General features: G+C 32.4%; 1 protein-coding gene and 2 long non-coding RNA genes across 3 annotated transcripts in view; 1 reads left to right on the top strand and 2 right to left on the bottom strand.

Annotated features, from left to right (window-relative positions):
* The window catches only part of LOC143051550 (uncharacterized), a 576,970-nt gene extending 562,658 nt beyond the window's left edge, over nucleotides 1-14,312 (bottom strand). The window contains exons 1-6 of the mRNA XM_076224448.1: nucleotides 14,262-14,312; nucleotides 12,989-13,071; nucleotides 8,885-8,956; nucleotides 8,282-8,411; nucleotides 7,806-7,888; nucleotides 6,316-6,387 (exon numbers count right to left, since the gene is read on the bottom strand). Of these exons, the coding sequence (XP_076080563.1) occupies nucleotides 6,316-6,387; nucleotides 7,806-7,888; nucleotides 8,282-8,411; nucleotides 8,885-8,956; nucleotides 12,989-13,071; nucleotides 14,262-14,292 (471 nt within the window). The 5' untranslated portion in view covers nucleotides 14,293-14,312. The remainder of the gene's footprint in view (nucleotides 1-6,315; nucleotides 6,388-7,805; nucleotides 7,889-8,281; nucleotides 8,412-8,884; nucleotides 8,957-12,988; nucleotides 13,072-14,261) is intronic.
* LOC143051566 (uncharacterized) overlaps nucleotides 1-20,588 on the top strand; it is a 425,778-nt gene that overhangs the window by 323,091 nt on the left and 82,099 nt on the right. The window lies entirely within an intron of this gene.
* On the bottom strand, nucleotides 1,717-6,213 carry LOC143051509 (uncharacterized). The gene is made up of 3 exons (XR_012970815.1): nucleotides 6,143-6,213; nucleotides 3,652-3,738; nucleotides 1,717-3,025 (listed from the first exon to the last, which is right to left on the bottom strand). It is a non-coding gene; the product is annotated as an uncharacterized LOC143051509 (long non-coding RNA).

Raw genomic sequence — 20,588 nt, 5'->3', positions numbered from 1 at the left:
ACATCTTCATGTATGGGTTTCTAAAAGTATGTTGACCACTAAAAGAATCATTTACAAATGAATGTGAGACATCCCCAATTTTCATGTTTTTTTTATATAGATGACTACAATTTGAAAGGCAGAAAATAAGTAGCATGTAAGGCACAGCTTTTACTCATAGAATGATGTTTGCCACGTGGATGTTTATTGTCCGTGCCAACAAATTTTGCAATGCTGATGTTGTTTTTGCCCTGCAGATGTTACCATATGCGGTGCTGTTGAATTGAATTGCCAAATTGTTGATTTGTATGCCATGCGGATGATTTTTTATGGAATGCTGATATTTTTTTTGCAATGCTGTTGTAATAGTGCCATGCTGATTTCTGTTTTTCTTCAATTTATAAATGTTGGTTGCCCCTTAGTGTTTAAAGCTTGGGAAGAAAACTCTTAGATTCAAAATGCTAGTTCAGGTCAAGCATTACAATTTACCTTACGTAGATTTATTGTATACTGCAATTTTGGTTTGTGCTATCGCAGTACACAATCAGTCAAGCTATTTGCCAAAATCTGCTAATTTGAAGACAGTTGTGCAACTTTCTTGTTTTAACTGTTTATCTATATGAAGAAAACATGCTGACTTATTGCATTATACAATATATTTAATCGAATACAAAACATTAGCGTTTAAGATTTTGTCCTCACTATACCATTTAAGAGGAGATAACTTTTTCAATAACAAAGGAGTAGGTTCATTAAGACCCCGTTTTGGCCCCAAAATATAGCAGTTTTATAATTTCTTTTAAATGTAATCTTTTAGTTATTTTTCGGAAGGTATAATGCCTCTGCTACATAAATATGGGCTGTTTTGTGCATTACCATACACATATATTGGGTACTTGCATCAGGAAATCATGATAAATTACCATTTTGTCACTTTTCAGATGAAAAGTTTCAAAATTTCAGCATTTTAGTTCAATTTTAGACGCATTCGTGTTCATTCTTTATATTGAAATGTAAGTTGTGTTTAATGATAATACATAACATATATAAAGGTCGAGGATGACCACGGATGCGGCCACTTTCATTTTTGACGGAAACCGTCTAAAGTTTAACTAAAATGCTGAAATTTTGAAACTTTTCATCTGAAAAGTGACAGTTGTTGGCATATTTGATAGATTTTTCATATTTAAGCTAGAATCGGAGCGTTTTTAATAAGTGAATTAGTTTAAATATTTTACAAAAAATAATTTAATCAATACAAATAGACATCTGGGTGTTTAAAAAGTGTCCAAAAGCTTTCGTCAGATGAACTTGAAATTTGAGGATAAAACCGGCCCTTTCCGGACCTACTCCTTTAAACTGGACTGATAGGTATTTATTTTAAATTTGTATTTATAGCAAAGAAGAAAAGTTCGGTTACACCATTTTCCTTCTTTTTTTTACAAAATATTATAAAATAGATCGATCTTATCACAATTTATTTTCAGATTCTATTTTATTTCATAGCATTTTTTGTATTTACAAAATTGTGTTTTTTCATGATTATTCTAAGCAGGCAATTTTCGGAGACTCATAGCTTGAAAAATGTCACGGATTACTACTATAGCCTACATATTAAGCCGTTAGTTTTCACGTTTGAATACTTTTACATTGTCGTTTCGGGGCCTTTTATATCTGACTATGCAGTATGTGCATTGCTGATTGTTCAAGGCTGTACGTTAACCTTTTAATGTGTCGTTTAGTGTCTCATATCACAACTTCTTTTATTTTGATAGTATACACTTAACTTCGTGATACGGTAAATTAAAATGTATTAGACATTTTTACACAGGGTAGCCATAAGCAATGTCATTGTCGGAATCGGCGTAAATGATTATTCCCAGTTTGACAGTCAAAACAGACGGGTATAACGAACCAATGGTATGATGTCCAGGACCGATATCTGTCCTTACAACAACATAAGAAGAATTTAAACTTCGCGTATCGTAAACATTTTTGTCTCTATAAATAATGCTTTTCCCGTCTATCTGAAGTAAAGGGTATTCAGTACTCTTCGTGGTAATAAGGATATGGTGTCTGAACCCATCATTTGGAATGGTAAACTCTTGAACTCCTTCCAGCTTCCCTTCTGGTTTAATTATTACCATAAAAGGTACGACCGGTTTAAATTCACCCTGCTGATAATACACTGCCATTATTGGTTTGTCAGATTCTATTTTTATAAGGACGTTGCTGTTGATATCTATGTAACCCCCAATTTTGTCCACTACTTTGGTGGCTTGTTTCAACTGTTTCCCGAGGAGAGTGATGAATGTATTTGGATGTGTAGCGATTAAACGTAATATAAATCGTTTGCTGTCAAATAAAGGCGGAATGAAAAATGTCGTTCCTAGCTCTTTGACTGGAGGTAACATTTCCAATAACAGATTCATCAAACCACTATTCACAGGTACTTTAGCGCCATCAACCCCGGACTGCACTCCTATATCTTTGTTTGATTGGACTATCGTACCAGTGAGGTCAGTATTACTGGAAATTTCTAGGGTTCCCCTTTCTGCTAAGTGAATGGAAATTGTCTCACCATCTCCATACTTTGTATTGTTATAACTAACCGTTTCAGTCTTATCGAGTAGTTTTAATGTTATATTTACGTCTGTATCGACGGATGTTGCAACAATTCCGATAAACGATTCCCCACCTCCTGAAGGAATGAATGACGGAATAACATACGATGTTGATAGCTTTTCTTTTGGTAAAACAAAAAATCCGTCATTGGTAATCGAATCCTTATATAATGCATACAAATCAGTTTTGCTGGACGTAAGTATGTGTACTCCTTTCTTCTCAATTTCGTTTCTGGTGACTTTGAATTCTGATGGAATATCGATTACTTGTGAAGTATTAAAGATCGATATGTTGTGACATAGTCCGATATCAGGGTTGTACATAACTAACCATTTAACTTTAGACGATGATAAATGTAGTTTAAAAGTTGACATAAAACTCAGGAAACCATTGTTACGCATCAAGTAAAACTCTCCAGTATCTGTTAAAAATCAAATATAGTGTCATTAGGAAAGTAAGTTACATCAAAAAGTAAACTTTATTGTAGCAGCATTGCGAACTTAAAAAAATATATTCAAACAGATTTTTAAAGAGACTGGAAGTTGAAAATAAAGCTCATTATTGTGTTTCTTTGTTACATGTTTGTTTGTTTTTGAAGTGTTCAGATTATGACGCAACGTTGCCTACTGTACCTCTATTTTTGACATTTTTTACGTATGATGTCGGTTTGTTTTATTTACACATAGTTGTCAATATAATGGAATTTTTTTTATCCGACTGCCATACATGAGAAAGGTTAAGCTACTTCTATGAAACAAGATTCAAGCCACAATTTTCTTTGCAAGAAAATGTCTGTATCAAGTCCTGAATATGACGGTTTTATTCATTCGTTTGAGCTCTTGGTTTTGTCATTTGACTTTTTGTTTCAAAATTTCTTCGAAGCAATTTTTATGATTTTACTTTGTTCTATTGGTTTGGATAGAAAAGGGAACGGAAATGTGTCAAAGAGACAACAACCCAACAACAGAGCACATTTTTTTTTTCTATCAATTTGGTGGATGTAAAAAGAACCAACGTTGGATGTAAAAATATATAAATTCTCCTCACTTTTTGTAATAGGACCTTTGCATGCTGAAAATCTAGGATCTACTGTTGTCGTCTGCCCAACTGTTGTCGCTTCTAATGTGGTTCCCTCTGTTGAAGAGATTGAATAATTATTATGTTAGGGACGACATCTCAAGATCTATGTAGGATAAAAAACTGAAACTCTATTAGTATTTCACTTTATGTTGTACATATATTCGTTTGTTTATTACAACAGACCTGCTCGCAAAGTAGACATGATTGTTTCAATATGCCTTAATAACGTGTGAAGGTAATTTTAACCAAACTTGTTCTGACAGTGTTTATAATTACAAAAGGTTGTTGCATTAGTATCGAAAGGTAATTTCTCAAGTATTTTGCAGAATTTTAACATGTTTAAAGCTTGTGAGTGTTTCTGTAAAATGGCAAGCAGGTCGTATTCTTGTACTCCTTAAATTTTATATATTATAATTTCGCTCTTCGCAGTTGATAGCAAGTACGTCTTTATGTATTACCCTAATCCTTTCGCACGCAACTTAAATTTACTGTGTCCATTTGTTTTGATGTGTTTTGTCATTTGATTTTGCCATGTGATTATGGAATTTCCGATTAGATTGTCCTCTGAGTTCAGTATTTTTTTTATATCACTTTTTTTTATAACCATATATGCAGCTGTTATAACATTGAAGTTAAAATTCTAGTTACTTATAATGTTATCTCTAAAACATTTCAATTTGTCCAGTATTTTTTAATTTTTTTGTTTTAAATAATTCTTATCAAAAGTACTAGTATTATAATTCAATACGCCAGACGCAAGTTTTGTCTACATAAGACTCATCAGTGACACTCAGATTAAAATTGTTATCAAGCAAAACAAGTACAAATTTCCAAAAAGTTGTGCCAAATACGCTAAGGTAATCTCTTCCTGGGATAAGAAAATACTTAGTCTTTCCGAAAATTAAATGTTTTGTTACATGAAACTTTTTAAATGACTATCTAATTGATATTCATGTCAAAACCGAAATGCTGACAACTGGATAAAATAAACCAGAGCAATCTGTTACTGTTAAACTCATGGGACCTACGATATGCAAAGGGCGCATCTATTTGACTATACTAGAAAATAAATATATCATAATGTGCCACCGAAATATGAACGTTTTATCACATGTTATATTTTTTTTGAAAAGTCTTTTCATATATTTATAAGGATCCCTGAAATGATATTTTAAGGTACTAGCTAACTGTTTGTGAGGTGTTTTTTTTTATAGAAAATATCCCCCAAGGGTGACTTTGGAAACGGAATATGGTCACTTGGACTTCTCCCTACCGACAGTAAGACGCTTGACAAAGTGGGGCTTCCGTTTGGTTGTGCGGGATGTATCAAGTTCGCAGTCACGTCCGGTCAAAATGGAAACGTTAAATCCAATGCCTCGTGTACAGAGAGTGCCATGCTCTTTGCATGTTAAGAACCCTTGCAACAACCCTTGGAGGGGTCCGTAGATTGCATGTTGCAAGGCAAATTTACTGTCCCTATCCAATATACCATAATTTTTCAGTGGCAGTCCAAATTTCCCTGACCATCATCTCGAATGGCCGTTTTTATGACAGGACCTACTTATTGTATTTATTGTTAACTTGTTCTCGTCCTGAACATGCATGAAATGTTTGCCATTGGACGTTAGGCAACCAACAATCAATCAATCAATCAATTATAAAAAATATCGTTTTTTGTAAACACGGAGCGTCATTCCAAATATGACCACGATGTTCGTTTTATACCTCTTAACTGGACTTCTTTCGAGCGTCAGTTACACTTATGCTAAAGATGGGCTTACATTAAGCTGTGAGCATTTATAATAAATATGATGTTACTTCTGGTGGAATACAAGGTTGTTCAATGTTTGATCTTCTGCGGTTTGCTTCAACTCTCATGCTTTACGTTTTAAATCATCGAGTTTTCTGTATTGAAGTATCGTTAGTATTAGAAGGGAATTAATTGTGTAAGTGAACATTCAAAATGTCTGATGGTGTCCAAATGAAACAAGCGGTTTGTATGTTATACCTTGTTTTTGAACATGGCGACTGTATTATGCAAATATCGTACTTCCATTCAATCAATGCAAAGAAGATATAAGAAACATGTATTATATCAGTATGACAGTTTATATACATGGACATATAACTTAGAAGAGATCATTTAGCCATACATGTCTTTCGAACAAAATCCTAATGTTATTCCAAATATGACCACCATGTTTGTTTTATACCTCTTAACTGGACGTCTTGCTTGCGTCAGGTACTCTTATGCCAAATATGATTTGAATTAAAATTATTTCTTCTTCAAAATGAATTACATTAAAAATCACAAGTCGAATTAAAAGCAAAACTCATTTCAATACTTTATGTATCACATTGTCCTATTTGACGGTAACTTTTAGCCAATGAAAAAAATGTTACATAAATATTACATCACATTGTACTATTGGTAAGGGTTTGTGGATTGGATACTTACGCTCTTGGTGTCCACATTGCAGGTCAACATTACAATGGTTTGTTCCTCCACAACATTTGTCGCTTGTATAAGTCAGTCCTAACCTCTTTCGTTTCTTATCATAAGTTTAGGCAAGCTGACTGAATGCAAAAAAAAAGAGCACACAGATATTTTTACATTGAACTTGAACATACCGTTGAGTGTTTACACCCTAGATCATACTTCACTTGCTGTGTCTCAGTCATATATTTGTGGAGAAAACACACCTATAAGATAATGAAATATTAGATAAGAATAAAGTACTATTATGCTAAATACAATATGCTCTCACCCAATATAGAATTTACTGACCCTATACTTATCCTACACTATGTAACTATGTAACTAACATTCTCGCTATAATTGTCTTTCTCTGCGAAGTGGAGTGATATGGAAAGTATCGCTTAAAACTAAGGGTATACGTGGCGTTGCATATGAAATTGACATGCAATGGACTCAACATCGTCATAGGTAAAACAGCCATCAACATATAATCATTGGTCATCGCAACTCGATTGCTTTTCTCACGTTCGCGGTACCGGCGCAGGCGAAAAAAAAATCAATCTCGTTGAGATGATCAACGATAAAATTGAGAATGAAAATGGGAAATATACCAAAGAAACAACAACCCGACCATAGAGCAGACAACAGCAGAAGGTCACCAACATGTTTTCAATGCAACGAGAAATTCCCGTAACGGGAGGCGTCCTTCAGCTGGCCCCTAAACAAATATATACTAGTTCAGTGATAGTGAACGCCATACTAAACTTCAAATTGTACACAAGAAACTAAAAGTTAAAATGATACAAGACTAGCAAAGGCCAGAGGCTCTTGGCTTGGGAGAGGTGCAAAATTGCGGGCGGGTTAAACATGTTTGTGAGATCTCAACCCTCCCCTATACCTCTAGCCAATGCAGAAAAGTAAACGCATTACAATACGCACATTAAAATTCAGTTCAATAGAAGTCCGAGTCTAATGTCAGAAGATGTAACCAAAGAAAAAAAAACAAAATGACAATAATACATAAATAACATCAAACTACTAGCAGTTAACTGACATTCCAGCTCCAGATTTCAATTCAAATGATTGAAAAAATATGTCTTCATCATATGAATATCAGGCGTAATCCTCCCCGTGAGGGGTTAAGTATCATACCAGCATAACATATATGAGAAGAAAATTAACAAATGGCATGACACGGGTTATCTATAAATAATTTATACATCAGACATGTTTTATGTTTCATCTACAAACATAGACAGTTGTATACTTGAATTTTGTAAACAAATATAATTTTATTTCTGTCAAGTACATATTTTTGGTCAGCGTTCTATGTAAAATTTGTATACTAGCTTGACTGGTATGGCGTTTAATTATTGGAAATAGATATAGGAAGATGTGGTATGAGTGTCAATGAGACAACTCTCCATCCAAATAACAATTTATAAATGTAAACCATTATAGGTCAAGTTACGGTTTTCAATACGGAGCCTTGACTTACAACGAACAGCAAGCTATAAAGGGCTAAAAAAATTACTAGTGTAAAAACATTCAAAACGGTCTAATGTATATAAAAAACATACTTATTCAATTTGATTTAATGTCAATATTGATACTATGAGTATAGATATTTAATGTGATATACCTCGTCTTTTGCGCATGTCATTGAACTATTACAGGATTTCGGATTGTCCACATTATCACAAAATAGACATTTCTGTGCAACGACTGAAAATAAAAAAAAATATTCTATAATATTAAAGAGGGATGCAAGATACCAGAGGGCCATTCAAACTCATAAATCAAAAATAAACTGACAACGGCATGGCTAAAAATGTAAAAGACAAACATACAAACAATAGTACAGATGACACAACATATAAAACTAAAGAATAAGCAACACGAACACATAAAAAAATAGGGCTGATATCAGGTGCTCCGGAGGGGTAAGCAGATCTTGTTCTACATATTAAGTATGTAATGTACGACAGAACCATTAGCTCATTCAGTTAAATCTGTTCTTTTTTTTTTGGCTTTTAACATACACACGTTTTAGACTGGGATAAGCATATAAGCATGATTAATCAAGACTAACAATTAATGACAAATCTAAATTCATACCTAATTTTGTATTTTGACATAAAAGATCATGGTTGCATACATTAGAATCATTGCAACATTTCTGGCATAGAATATGGGCGTGCTCATTTCTCTTTCCTATTATATGTCCTGTTACATCCATATGGCACATCTAAAAAAAAAATTTGTTTAAAAGTTAAAAACAATTATAATACATGATCTTCAAAAACAAATCAATGTTGAACACATGTAAAATGCAAAACAAGTAGTAAAGAATTATCTGATCCAAGAGGATGAAAGATGTAAAACTTACCCTTCCGGTGAACCTGACATCACCCCTATTTTTGTTGGGTCTGTGTTGCTCAGTCTTTAGTTTTCTATGTTCTGTTTGTGTAAATTTGTTTGTCTCTTGTTCTTTTTCGTGTTTAGCCATGGCAGTGTCAGTTCATTTTGGACTTGAATATGAATGTCCTTCGTAGCATCTGTTGTCTATTTTTTTGACATTATTTACCAGTCCAGCAATTATAACGAAAGTCTTAAACAGATGATGAGGTTCAATGCCACCAATTGAAGCTATAGATCAAATCAGTGTTAATAAGAAGAACATATATTGTACAACGATAACAAGGTTTTACTAATCCCTACCTCCTGAAATGTACAACCAACATCGTATTTAGTTTCGTTTCCATGTGTGTAATATTTCTGAACAAAACAAATCTAAAAATAAATTTAAGGATAACTCAAATAACTTCATATATACATCATGTTGAATAACAGCATATAGTAAAACAATGTAACCCATTTGGATTGGGGTTGATGAACATCATGTTGATTAACAGCATACAGTAAAGTAATGTAACCCATTTGGATTGGGGTTGATGAACATCATGTTGAATAACAGCATACAGTAAAACAATGTAATCCATTTGGATTGGGGTTTATGAACATCATGTTGAATAACAGCATACAGTAAAACAATGTAATCCATTTGGATTGGGGTTGTTGAACATCATGTTGAATAACAGCATACAGTAAAACAATGTAATTCATTTGGATTGGAATTGATAAACATCATGTTGAATAACAGCATACAGTAAAACAATGTAACCTATTTGGATTGGGGTTGGTGAACATCATGTTGAATGACAGCATACAGTAAAACAATGTAATCCATTTGGATTGGGGTTGATGGACATCATGTTGAATGACAGCATACAGTAAAACAATGTAATCCATTTGGATTGGGGTTGATGGACATCATGTTGAATAACAGCATACAGTAAAACAATGTAATCCATTTGGATTGGGGTTGGTTAACATCATGTTGAATAACTGCATACAGTAAAAAGATGTAACCCATTTGGATTGGGGTTGATGAACATCATGTTGAATAACAGCATACAGTTAAACAATGTAATTCATTTGGATTGGGGTTGGTGAACATCATGTTGAATGACAGCATACAGTAAAACAATGTAACCCATTTGGATTGTGGTTGATGAACATCATGTTGAATAACAGCATACAGTAAAACAATGTAATCCATTTGAATTGGGGTTGATGGACATTATGTTGAATGACAGCATACAGTAAAACAATGTAATCCATTTGGATTGGGGTTGGTGAACATCATGTTGAATAACTGCATACAGTAAAAAGATGTAACCCATAATGGGTTGACACTAACTTTTGTATGTACTAGCCCTGCGGGCTAGTCAAAATTATATTCAACTAGCCCTGTTCTGTGTCAGGTAGCCCGGTGAGTGGGCCAAGAGCCCACGAGTGAGCTGGCCATAGGCTAGTGGGTCTGGGGGCATGCCCCCCCCAGAATTTTTTTGAAATTTAGATGCAAAATCCTGCATTCTGAGGCATTCTGAGGCCTTTTAAGAAGATGTTTTCAGTCTGAAAAATAACTATTTCATACTTGTTTATATCTTCATAAAAAAAAAAAAATAAAAAAAAATTAACACGAAAAAAATCTAACGGCAGAAATTTGATGGATATTTTTTCATAGTGAAATCATGTCCAAATTGTATTAAAAGTCTTGTCTAATACCAAATAATTTAATTTACAAAAAATAATAAGACTAGATAGACATTTGTTTTTAAATATACAGTAGGAATCAATGAATTGTTTTAACAGTTTTTTTTATTGTCATTTTTTAACAAGAGGTCTCATTAACCCCAAGATTGCATCCACTCTCGTTGTGGCATAGGTACAATACTTGTTTCAGTTTGTCTTTATGAATAACAAGTTTGAATGTTTTCTCCAGTGTTTTTTTTTTTGTCAACATGTATAAAACATTTCACTGTTTTTAATTTCAAATTGCTTGGCCTTCCTTCTAAATGATCTTCTTTCATTATTATAATATCAAACTCTAGAGGGTATTGACCATCACACAAAAAGTCATATAGCTGTTTATATTCACCACTTTCCATTTTTGTTTACAACTCTGTTGTCCTGATTTAGATTTCAATTTAATTCAATTTGGATTGGGGTTGGTGAACATCATGTTGAATGACAGCATACAGTAAAACAATGTAATCCATTTGGATTGGGGTTGCTCATACTTTTTTCCGTGTAGTGACGTGTTGACGAATGTGTGTACTTCCGACGATTTTTATTTTCACGAGTATCGGTCTCGTTCTGAATGTGCAGATTATAGTTTAAAGCATCCATTTCAATAATAGACAATCAATCAACATGCAGAGAAATAAAATTCGAATAAAAAAAATCAGATAAGCTGGAACTAAAATGAGTATCTTTTTTATTATCATTATTTGATTCAGATTAGTCGTTTTCAAGAACAGTTGATCTTCATTCCTACAATTATAATAACTAGAACACACCCGCGAAATCGCGGGGAATTACAGCGTATGTATACTGTAAAAAAATAACTGGAGAATTTCAGGAGAGGAATCAAAAGTCAAAGGTACTTCGGGGACTGGGCACAATTTTTTGCCCTCCCCCTTTTTTCCAATTACCGATTTTTATTCCTTCTGTATTTCTGTATACTATGAACATATATAATATATACTATAATTGCAAATACCATTTATTCAATTTCATATAGTATATGTATGCAGTATACAGAAATATATCAGTGACCGCCGTGGTTAGTGAACTATTGAAATGGATAGTAAATAGCAAATACACTTTATTTATAGTTTATGTATGATCATAGTATACAGAATGAACGCGAATTTCAAAATAATTGTCCTGCCCCAAGTACTTATGCGCACAAATTATGTTTAATTTTAAAACATGCCTTAAGGGCAGCGGAAGTCTTTTATATTTCATAAAAAGTAAGTTAAATAACCCAAACTGAAATACTTTAAGCAAGGATGGTAAATTCTAGAACACACCCGCGAAATCGCGGGCATTCAGAGTTTCGTCCAATGACGGAAAAATATCCGGACACATTTTTTTTTCGTTTTTCTCCCAAAATAGCCTGTAATTCAGTGGTTGTTGTTTGTTTATGTGTTACATATTTGTTTTTCGTTCATTTTTTTGTACATAAATAAGGTCGCTAGTTTTCTGGTTTGAATTGTTTTACATTGTCAGTTCGGGGCCTTTTAAAGCTGAGTATGGGCTTTGCTCGTTGTTGAAGGTCGTATGGGCTTTGCTCGTTGTTGAAGGTCGTACGGTAACCTATAATTGTTAATATCTGTGTCATATTGGTCTCTTGTGGAGAGTTGTCTCAACATGGCAATCATACCACATCTTCTTTTTTTGTAATCAATGATTTTTGTAAAAGATTTAATGACTGGAGAATTTCAGAAAAGGTATCAAACGTTCACATGAATATTTTTAGCGCTTATCTGTATATTATGAACATTCATTACTATATAAATATAGTGTATTTACTTTCAATTCTAAGTTTACTAATCGATCCATTGTGGTCATTGATATAGTATACAGACCCTCTCTATTTAATAAACTCTGTGACTGCCGTGGAGAGTAAACTTGAAAATGATAGCAGATAGAATTCTGAAAATACACTTTATTCTTTGTATATGTACGTTCAACGTATACGGAAAAACGCAAACCGGAAGTCTAATCTTACTTAAAATTTCGTCCAATGACGGGACAATATCCGGATGCCTTTTTTCTCGTTTTTCTCCAAAAATAACTCAATCTGAATAATCATATGAATGGATGACAAATGGCACTATGCACTGTACCTATAGGATTCAGAGGCGTGTTGATCAATTAATTGTGGAAAGAAGAGAAGCGACACCCAAAAAGAGGTCTTCTCGTTTGAGAAAAATCCCTTCGATTTTGCTAAATCTAAATTGTTTTTACCCTGATTGAATCATCATCGCATTTTTGATTCAGTTTTTTTCTCTATGTTAACTCAAATTTGATTTATTAGAAGCATACCTTTCGTTTCATATTATAATATGAGCAATACGACAGGTGCCATATATGTAGAAGGAGCTGCTTACCCTTCGGGAGCACATGATATCACCCCTAATTTTTGGTGGGGTTCATGTTGTTTATTCTTTACTTTTATATGTTGTGTCATGCGCACTATTGTTTGTCTGTTTGTCTTTTACAATTTTGACCATGCCGTTGTCGGTTTATTTTCGATTTTTGACTTTGACTGTCCATCTTGTATTTTTCGTCCCTCTTTTATGTAATTATCCCCCTTTGCTACATAGTTAAAGTCATACGAATTTGATACATAGTAATATACATTACTGTATGATATCAATCAATGTTTTTGCTACTTCAATGAATACTTACCTCATCCTTATCACAACTGATAGCATGTTGACATTTTTCATCCTGTCTTATACCGCTGCATGAAAAACATATTCTTTCGCTGTCTAATAAATAAGTAAATGTTTCAATGTATTTATACCTGGACATTAAATACAACACCGACGAATGGTTCTTGGTTCGTACACAGTAAAAATGCAAAATGACAAAAGTTTAACAGATGTTAACTTTAATTTGAAATATTAGAAAAAAATAATTTGTTTAACATGTTGAACTACTTTATTTTATTTTCATATCAAATATGTAAAGTTTAATGTACACCTAAAGGTGCATAGAAAAATATTGAAACACGACCCTCAAACACCAATAATAAAAAAAAAAGAATCTGAAATCAAGTTCCCCTCAATAGTAATGTTTAATTTCCATAACAAAGACCAATATTGAGGCATGCTGCATAAGCGGTGAGATGTCATTAGTAAGATTACTTAGCCGGACTGTAATTCCGAAATTTTAACACATATTTAAAAATATTTCTTTCAACCGTTTACATAGAGTATTCAAAATTCATGTTTGTGTTTTCTTGAAACCGTATTGAATATTTAGACGGGTTTGAAGTATATTTATTCTTAAGTGTATGATTTTTTTTCGGGAAACAAGTCTGGCGTTAAAATCATATTGACAATGAGTGTCGTTTGAGAACAAAACTTTACCATATAAACATGGATCATTTCAGTTCCCAAATTATAATTATAATTTCTAACATGTAACATTTAAACAGTATCTGCATATTAAGTATGTACCTGACATTTGAAACGATACATCTGAGATTGCATTTCCTATCATGGTATCCTTGATAGACGGTTGTGGCTTCAAGACAGCTATCGCACCAAGATATCCAAATGCTATAGTTAAAATAATCTCTTCGAAATTGTAACAGACGCCATTAGGAGCTGGTTGACTGCTATTAAGTGTTTTGCCATAGCATTTTCATTTTTTTCAACTTAAAATTCTAAGTTTACCTTTTACACGACGGGTGCTACATGCCATGATTTGATTACCCTACCTGAGCACCTAAGTTTGTAGTGGGGTTCGTGTTGCTTAGTCTTTAGTTTTCTTTGTTGTGTTTTCTGTACTATTATTTGTCTGTTTTGTCTTTTTCAGTGTTAGCCAAGGCGTTGTCAGTTTATTTCAATCTATGAGTTTGACTTTTCCTCTGGTATCTTTCGTCCTTTTTTTTTTTAAATTTTGGTTCTTATTCATATTCAGTTTTTAATAAAAGGTAACAATTTATATTTACTTGTTATGTTAAATATAATCGACAAAAGCATCAAACCAACCAACACCAAACATAATGCTGTAAAATAAAAAAAAAATAGCGCTATAAAAACCAGCTTCAATCCACGATTTTTTACATTTCAAAATGCCTTAACCAAGTCAGAAATATGACAGTTGTTGTCCATTCGATTGATGTGCTTTATTATTTCATTTTGCCATTTGATTAGGGATTTTCTGTTTGGAATTTTACCTCGGAGCTCACTATTTTTGTGATTTTACTTTTTAGAACGCAAACTGTACATATTGCATTTTTGTAATTTTTTGTGAACGTTTTACTGCTACCTTGCTATATGATCCTATATGACTAAGTGTTGCCAATTGGGAATAATTTTCGTAAACATAATCCTTTTGTTTTTGTGGATTTTCGATGATTAGATATTCAATTCGTAGATTTGATGACGTTTGCATACAAGCCTATAGAAAATTCATCATTCGTTGATCATTTAATTTCGTGATTCACCGGTACCCACGAAATCCATGAAATTGGTATCTAACGAAAATTAATAAATCCACAAAACATTACGTGAATGTCTCGGTCTTCATAGTAACATTTGTATGTTTGCAATTTTAAATCTTTAATCTACTATTGCCTCTATTGTATTAATTCGCAGCTGAGCGTCATAGATGACTTCATCAGAATGTGTGAAATAAATATTAGTAAAATCGTAATTTTAATCATGATTATGAAAATCAAAGCTAAAAAAAGACAACTACAGTTCGTATTAAATTAAAAGAGTTTAAAATTTTCTGAAACAAGTAATAGCTGTTAAGAGTTTGACTTTTGTTGTACATTTCGCTACCAATAGAGCATTTGCAATATTCACGTATCGCGATACGTTTACGGATCGACGTATTCGTATTGGGCAGATTGGTGTAGGAATAATGATTTAGCCCCGACCTCAATTAAAACATTATTTAATGAAATGCATTATAAAATGTAACATCAGGACCATCTTGAATTAATTGATCCTTTCCCCGTATACGTGTTATGTCGATACGGATACGCCAGCAAATAACGGAATAATGCAAATGCTCTATTTAAGAGTGCATGTATGTTACATGTGTACTAATACAAAAGAGTACATACATTTCATAGATAGTGATTATCATAATGTATGAACAACATACATTGTTCTATATTACAGTGAAACCTGGCTAAACTAAATCCTCCATAAACCGAAAACCTGTATAAACCAAACATGTTCTTAACCCTTATAATATCAAATTATGAACATGATAAAATCAAACATCTCTCAAAGAGGTTCGGTTTGAACAAGTTTCACAGTAATATGTAAACACGAATACCACTTACATGCCCTCATTCTGTGATGGTATCGTTGAAGACAAGACGTAAACTGATTGTGTAGTTATCATAAGATCATGCACTTAATGAAACCTATTTGTAATACATCAATAAAGATAAGACATGTCAAAACCGTTAGTAGGTTGTTTACACTATCATACTATGGAAAGTTTTATGAATAGTTTATTGTGCTTCATTACACGGGAAGTAAAATCGTCATATCGAATGCCGTTTAGTACAGTGTTTTTGTCATAGTTTGGTTAAGTTAGACATGGTTGTGTTAAGAGTTTTATTGACAATCATTGACACAATATAAACATTCAGATTTTTCGTTAAAGGAACCTTTATATATAAATTCAAGGTGGGAAGTGTCTTTGTTTATGGATACTATGTTAGGACATGTCAATTTTTATCATATAGTTATAATTTGACGCAGAATGATGCTTGCGTATGTCAAAATTTAGAAGTTGTTTTTCGTTTCTAATGCACAAAGTACAGTTATTTCTGTACTGTCTGTTACATCCCATATTTGTTATGGTATAAATCTGCCGACAATTATTCCTACAAAATACCTACATTTGCACACAATTTAAGATTAAAGAAAATTGTTATGGTTTAGTTCATGTTCAACATGGTTCAGTTATGTGATTCCTGTCGTGAGTCATGAAAGTGTTACGGTAAAAATGAACAGACATTGTGTTCAACTATAAAATACTGTTTAACTATATTTTTGCTAATATTTTTTTCGTGTTAAACCCATTCTATCATATTATAAGTCAATATAGTGTCGCGATATGTTGTTGTTTTGTTCCCAGACGAGTAGATCTATTTTTTACATATTAACAATGATCTTCTACTCGCAAAAATACACCGCTCGAGAAAATAAGTCGTCTACAGTGAAGCCAAGATATTTTCATTATGAAAGCACGTATAAAGAGATAACTAGAGTAAAGTATTAATGAATTTCAATTATAGCAAATTTCTTTAAAAGTTGTTGTATTCGTAATACACTATGACTTAAGAAAGCACATAGTAATATACAATTATTAAATACAGTATGAGTTCCAATGAAACAACTATACACCCTAGACCAAATGACGTAAATGTTAGGTCACCGTACGGATTTCAACAATTACCAAAACTCAAACCTCTTAGCCAGTAATTATAGGCTCTGACAAAATTAAAGATACAGAATAAGAAAACTTACAGCAGGACTTATGTGCAAAACAATAAGCCAAAAATAAATATGCTATACAAGAAAAACTACAGACAAAGCACCACAATCTGTAGACTTTATACAATGTCATACAGTATATGACGTGGTTAAATGTTTGCGGGCTCCGAACCAGCCCATTGTTTTGATCAGGGCATACAGGTTACAGCACAACAAACTATAAGAAATAGTTTAAAATGACTTGACTGATCAGATCAATAAAGAGCAAAGTAATCAAGTAACAAAAACACCAGAGACAAAACTGGTCCGTCGTTAAATCTCAAGCCAATGCGTGTTCCAAGTCATGGAGTCTGTAATTGAGTGGTTGTCGTTTGTTTATGTGTTACATATTTGTGTTTCGTTCATTTTTTCAAATAAATAAGGCCGTTAGTTTTCTCGTTTGAATTGTTTTACATTGTCATTTCGGGGCTTTTTATAGCTGACTATGCTGTATTGGCTTTGGTCATTGTTGAGGCCGTGCGGTGACCAATAGCTGTAATTTCTTTGTCATTTTGGTATCTTGTGGAGAGTTGTCCCATTGGCAATCATACCACATCTTCTTTTTCATAATAAAAATAATTATCTTAGATCTTACTGTCTGTAATTTATTGCCTTGTCGGATAAGAAATAAGGCTGAACACAACTAAAATTTACTTGTGCTAATCACAACATGCACAACAATACGTTTATCATTAATTTTTTCAATTATGTTTTACAATCACATTTAATAATGTACATTTGTTCATTCTAAAGACTAAACCGACAAAACTTTTTCAGATATATTTTGGAACTTTATGGCATACAAAAAAAAATGGTTTAACGAGTTAAGGTAGCACAATACAAAGATTTTTCATCCCCAATCAGACATCTTTAAACTGGTGTAATTCCACTCATCCGTCTTTAAATTTTATAGATAAGGTACCAAAAGAAAAAAGAATGATTAATCTTTCACATTGTGAAAATTTCATTATGATATAATTATTACATAATTAATTGTTATGTAATTAGTTGCTATATTGTGATGTCCATACTTGAATGAATTTAGCTTCTTTGTTATTCATAGCATCCCAAAATATTTTATAGATTCTTGCACAACACAGTTTGTCCTCCAAAACTGTGTCTCAGATTTTCCCTATTGCATGTCATTCTCTCATAAATCTTCAATGAAGTTTGCAACATCAATTCATAAGAGATCACTAAATTCAATTGGGTATAACATTTGTTCTATTGATGTTTTTGGAAATCTGAGACACAGTTTTGGAGGTCAAGCTGTGTTGTACAAGAATCTGTAAAATATTTTGGGATGCTACGAAGAACAAAGATGCTAAATTCATTCAAGTGTGGACATCACAATATAGCAACTAATTACATAACAATTGATTATGTAATGATTATGTCATAATGAAATTAAAACAGTTTGAAAGATTAATCTTTCTCCTTTCTTTTGGTACCTCATTTATAAAATATAAAGAATGATTAAATGAATTACATCAGTTTAAAGTTATCTGATTGGGAGTGAAAAAATCTTTGTATTGTGCTACCTTAAGTGGTAGTGTATAATACACTTATACAATATGAAAAAAAACATAATCATTTTTATTTGTTCGTAAAATAGGCATTATTCACCTACTTCTAATTCGAAATAACGATCTTGCATACATCTAAATTCAAAATTTTGAAATTGATTTGCATATTAATTTCACTTACAGTTTACTACATAAATAAGTTTAAACTGTCCAGGTTAACATTTTGCTCCGTGAATGTATGGTGTCATCTCGATATCGTTTGTTTAATTTTATAGTTGAGTTATTGTATCATGGACGGTATAATTTTTAAGTAGATGGTCTCTGCCGGGGATAATTATTGTGAGAAATAATTAATTACGACTACTAAGAGTTGCAAAACGTTACAGTTAGATAGTAAAAAATAATCTTTCGGTACTAATTTTCAAAACAGTCCAAAACATTGCTGCTATCCACATATGATTTAACTTTCATAAGATTCGGGTATAAATTGTACATAATTATGAGAGCGTTTAAAATGCAGTTCTCCATACAATTATATTTCTAAGGGACACAACTCTTTAAGGATTAATTGATCGGCACTAACTTTTGAATACGTCCAAGACATTGCTAATATAAACCTATAATGAAAGTTTCATAAAATTCTGGCGAGAGTTATAAATTTGAGAGTGCTAACAATGCAATTTTTAAAATATCTTATGTTTCCAAGGGGCATAACTCTTTCAAAAATAAATGATCGGTACTGATTTTCGAACTAGCCACAGCTATTCCTCAAAAACTATGATATAAATTTCATAAAAAATCAAGCAAGAAAGATAGTCGTTAGAATGGACGGATGAACGCAGAGACAGACGGACGGAGGGACGGACGCCCGATATTTCCATTGACCCTGTAATGCATTACGCGGGTTACAAAAATATATGAGTGTACGATTTGCCGTTTACGCCCACCAAACTTGGTCAAAATGCTGTTTTCCCTATGAAGTCAATTAGTTAATTGTGATACTTTAATTTTTCACAATCATCTGCGAACTTACTATCAATATCAAGGAGACAAAAATATGTATTAATTTGAATTTAACCCATCACAAATGTAGCAAAAACCATGACGAATTTCTAGACTCTTAACTGAACCATGTCAATTTCTTAACCAAACCATACCAATTTAGATATTTTTGTTATCAAGCGTTAATTTCTTAAAAACAACAATTTCAATTTAGATAGTTTGACTTACGATATAGATTCAAACATTTAATTTGCTTTTAATTTGATCATTTGAAAAGAACTAAGGCAATCGTTTTGGGAAGTTACATAACTCATCCATGACCAACTTAACCAAACTATGACAAAATCACTGTACTAAACGCTCCTCGATATGACGACCTTACTACCTGTGCATTAGGCCTTTTCAATTTTCTAAGGAAATACCTATTGATTTTCATCTGATAAATAGGTTGGTCCACTTTTCTATGGAAAGACCTATCGTTTTTGTTTTGATTTTTTTTTTACTTCCGCTACTTTTATTTGTCCTCCTGTAATTTTTTTTCGCAATATGTCTCTACGATATTTCTTATATAGTATCTTGTTGAATAACAGAAACATGAAAACAAGACTTTTTAAATTTGATTTACACCAGAAGCGCTTAAAGCCGAATATTTGAAAGCAAATAATGTAAAAGAACCGTGAGAGTTGAATACAATCTGTTAACGAAACATCCTAAGAATTTTTTTTTATTCTGATAACAATTTGCTTTGGATGAAAAAAGCGGATATTTGGATAATCTATTTTTTAAGATTTTTTCAAGATTAGAAATAATACCAAGTCAGAAAAGAGTTACTGACAGTTATCATTTTTACGTTAAACCATTATGGAGTTAAATTGAAATGAAATTGTTGATACTTTAGACGTTCTTGCCTACGGGAAAACACACAGTTTAAAATCTTAATAATTTTTGCTCCTCTTGGTTTTGATATTATCAGATATTCCGAATTTTCTTATTTTATTCGTCTAGTGCTAAGTAAATATTTTGGCCACTAAAACCTACTTTTCTTTTCATAATTTTATTTCGAATAGTTTTAAAAGCAATATTTGAAAGTCTTTGTTACTTTGATTTAGCTTATAATTAAAAAAAAGCTGCAAATGTTAGTTGTATAAAAAGTGTAGAGATAATCATTTCCCTCAAATATTTTAAAAACAAACACACGGACCCTTTAATTTTTATCTTTAATTTAAGTTCCGTTGTATATAAACT

This window comes from Mytilus galloprovincialis, chromosome 11 (assembly GCF_965363235.1).
Source record: "Mytilus galloprovincialis chromosome 11, xbMytGall1.hap1.1, whole genome shotgun sequence".
NCBI classification, from domain to species: domain Eukaryota; kingdom Metazoa; phylum Mollusca; class Bivalvia; order Mytilida; family Mytilidae; genus Mytilus; species Mytilus galloprovincialis.
The sequence above is the reverse complement of the archived record's forward strand: the minus strand, read 5'-3'. Positions and strand labels throughout refer to the sequence as shown.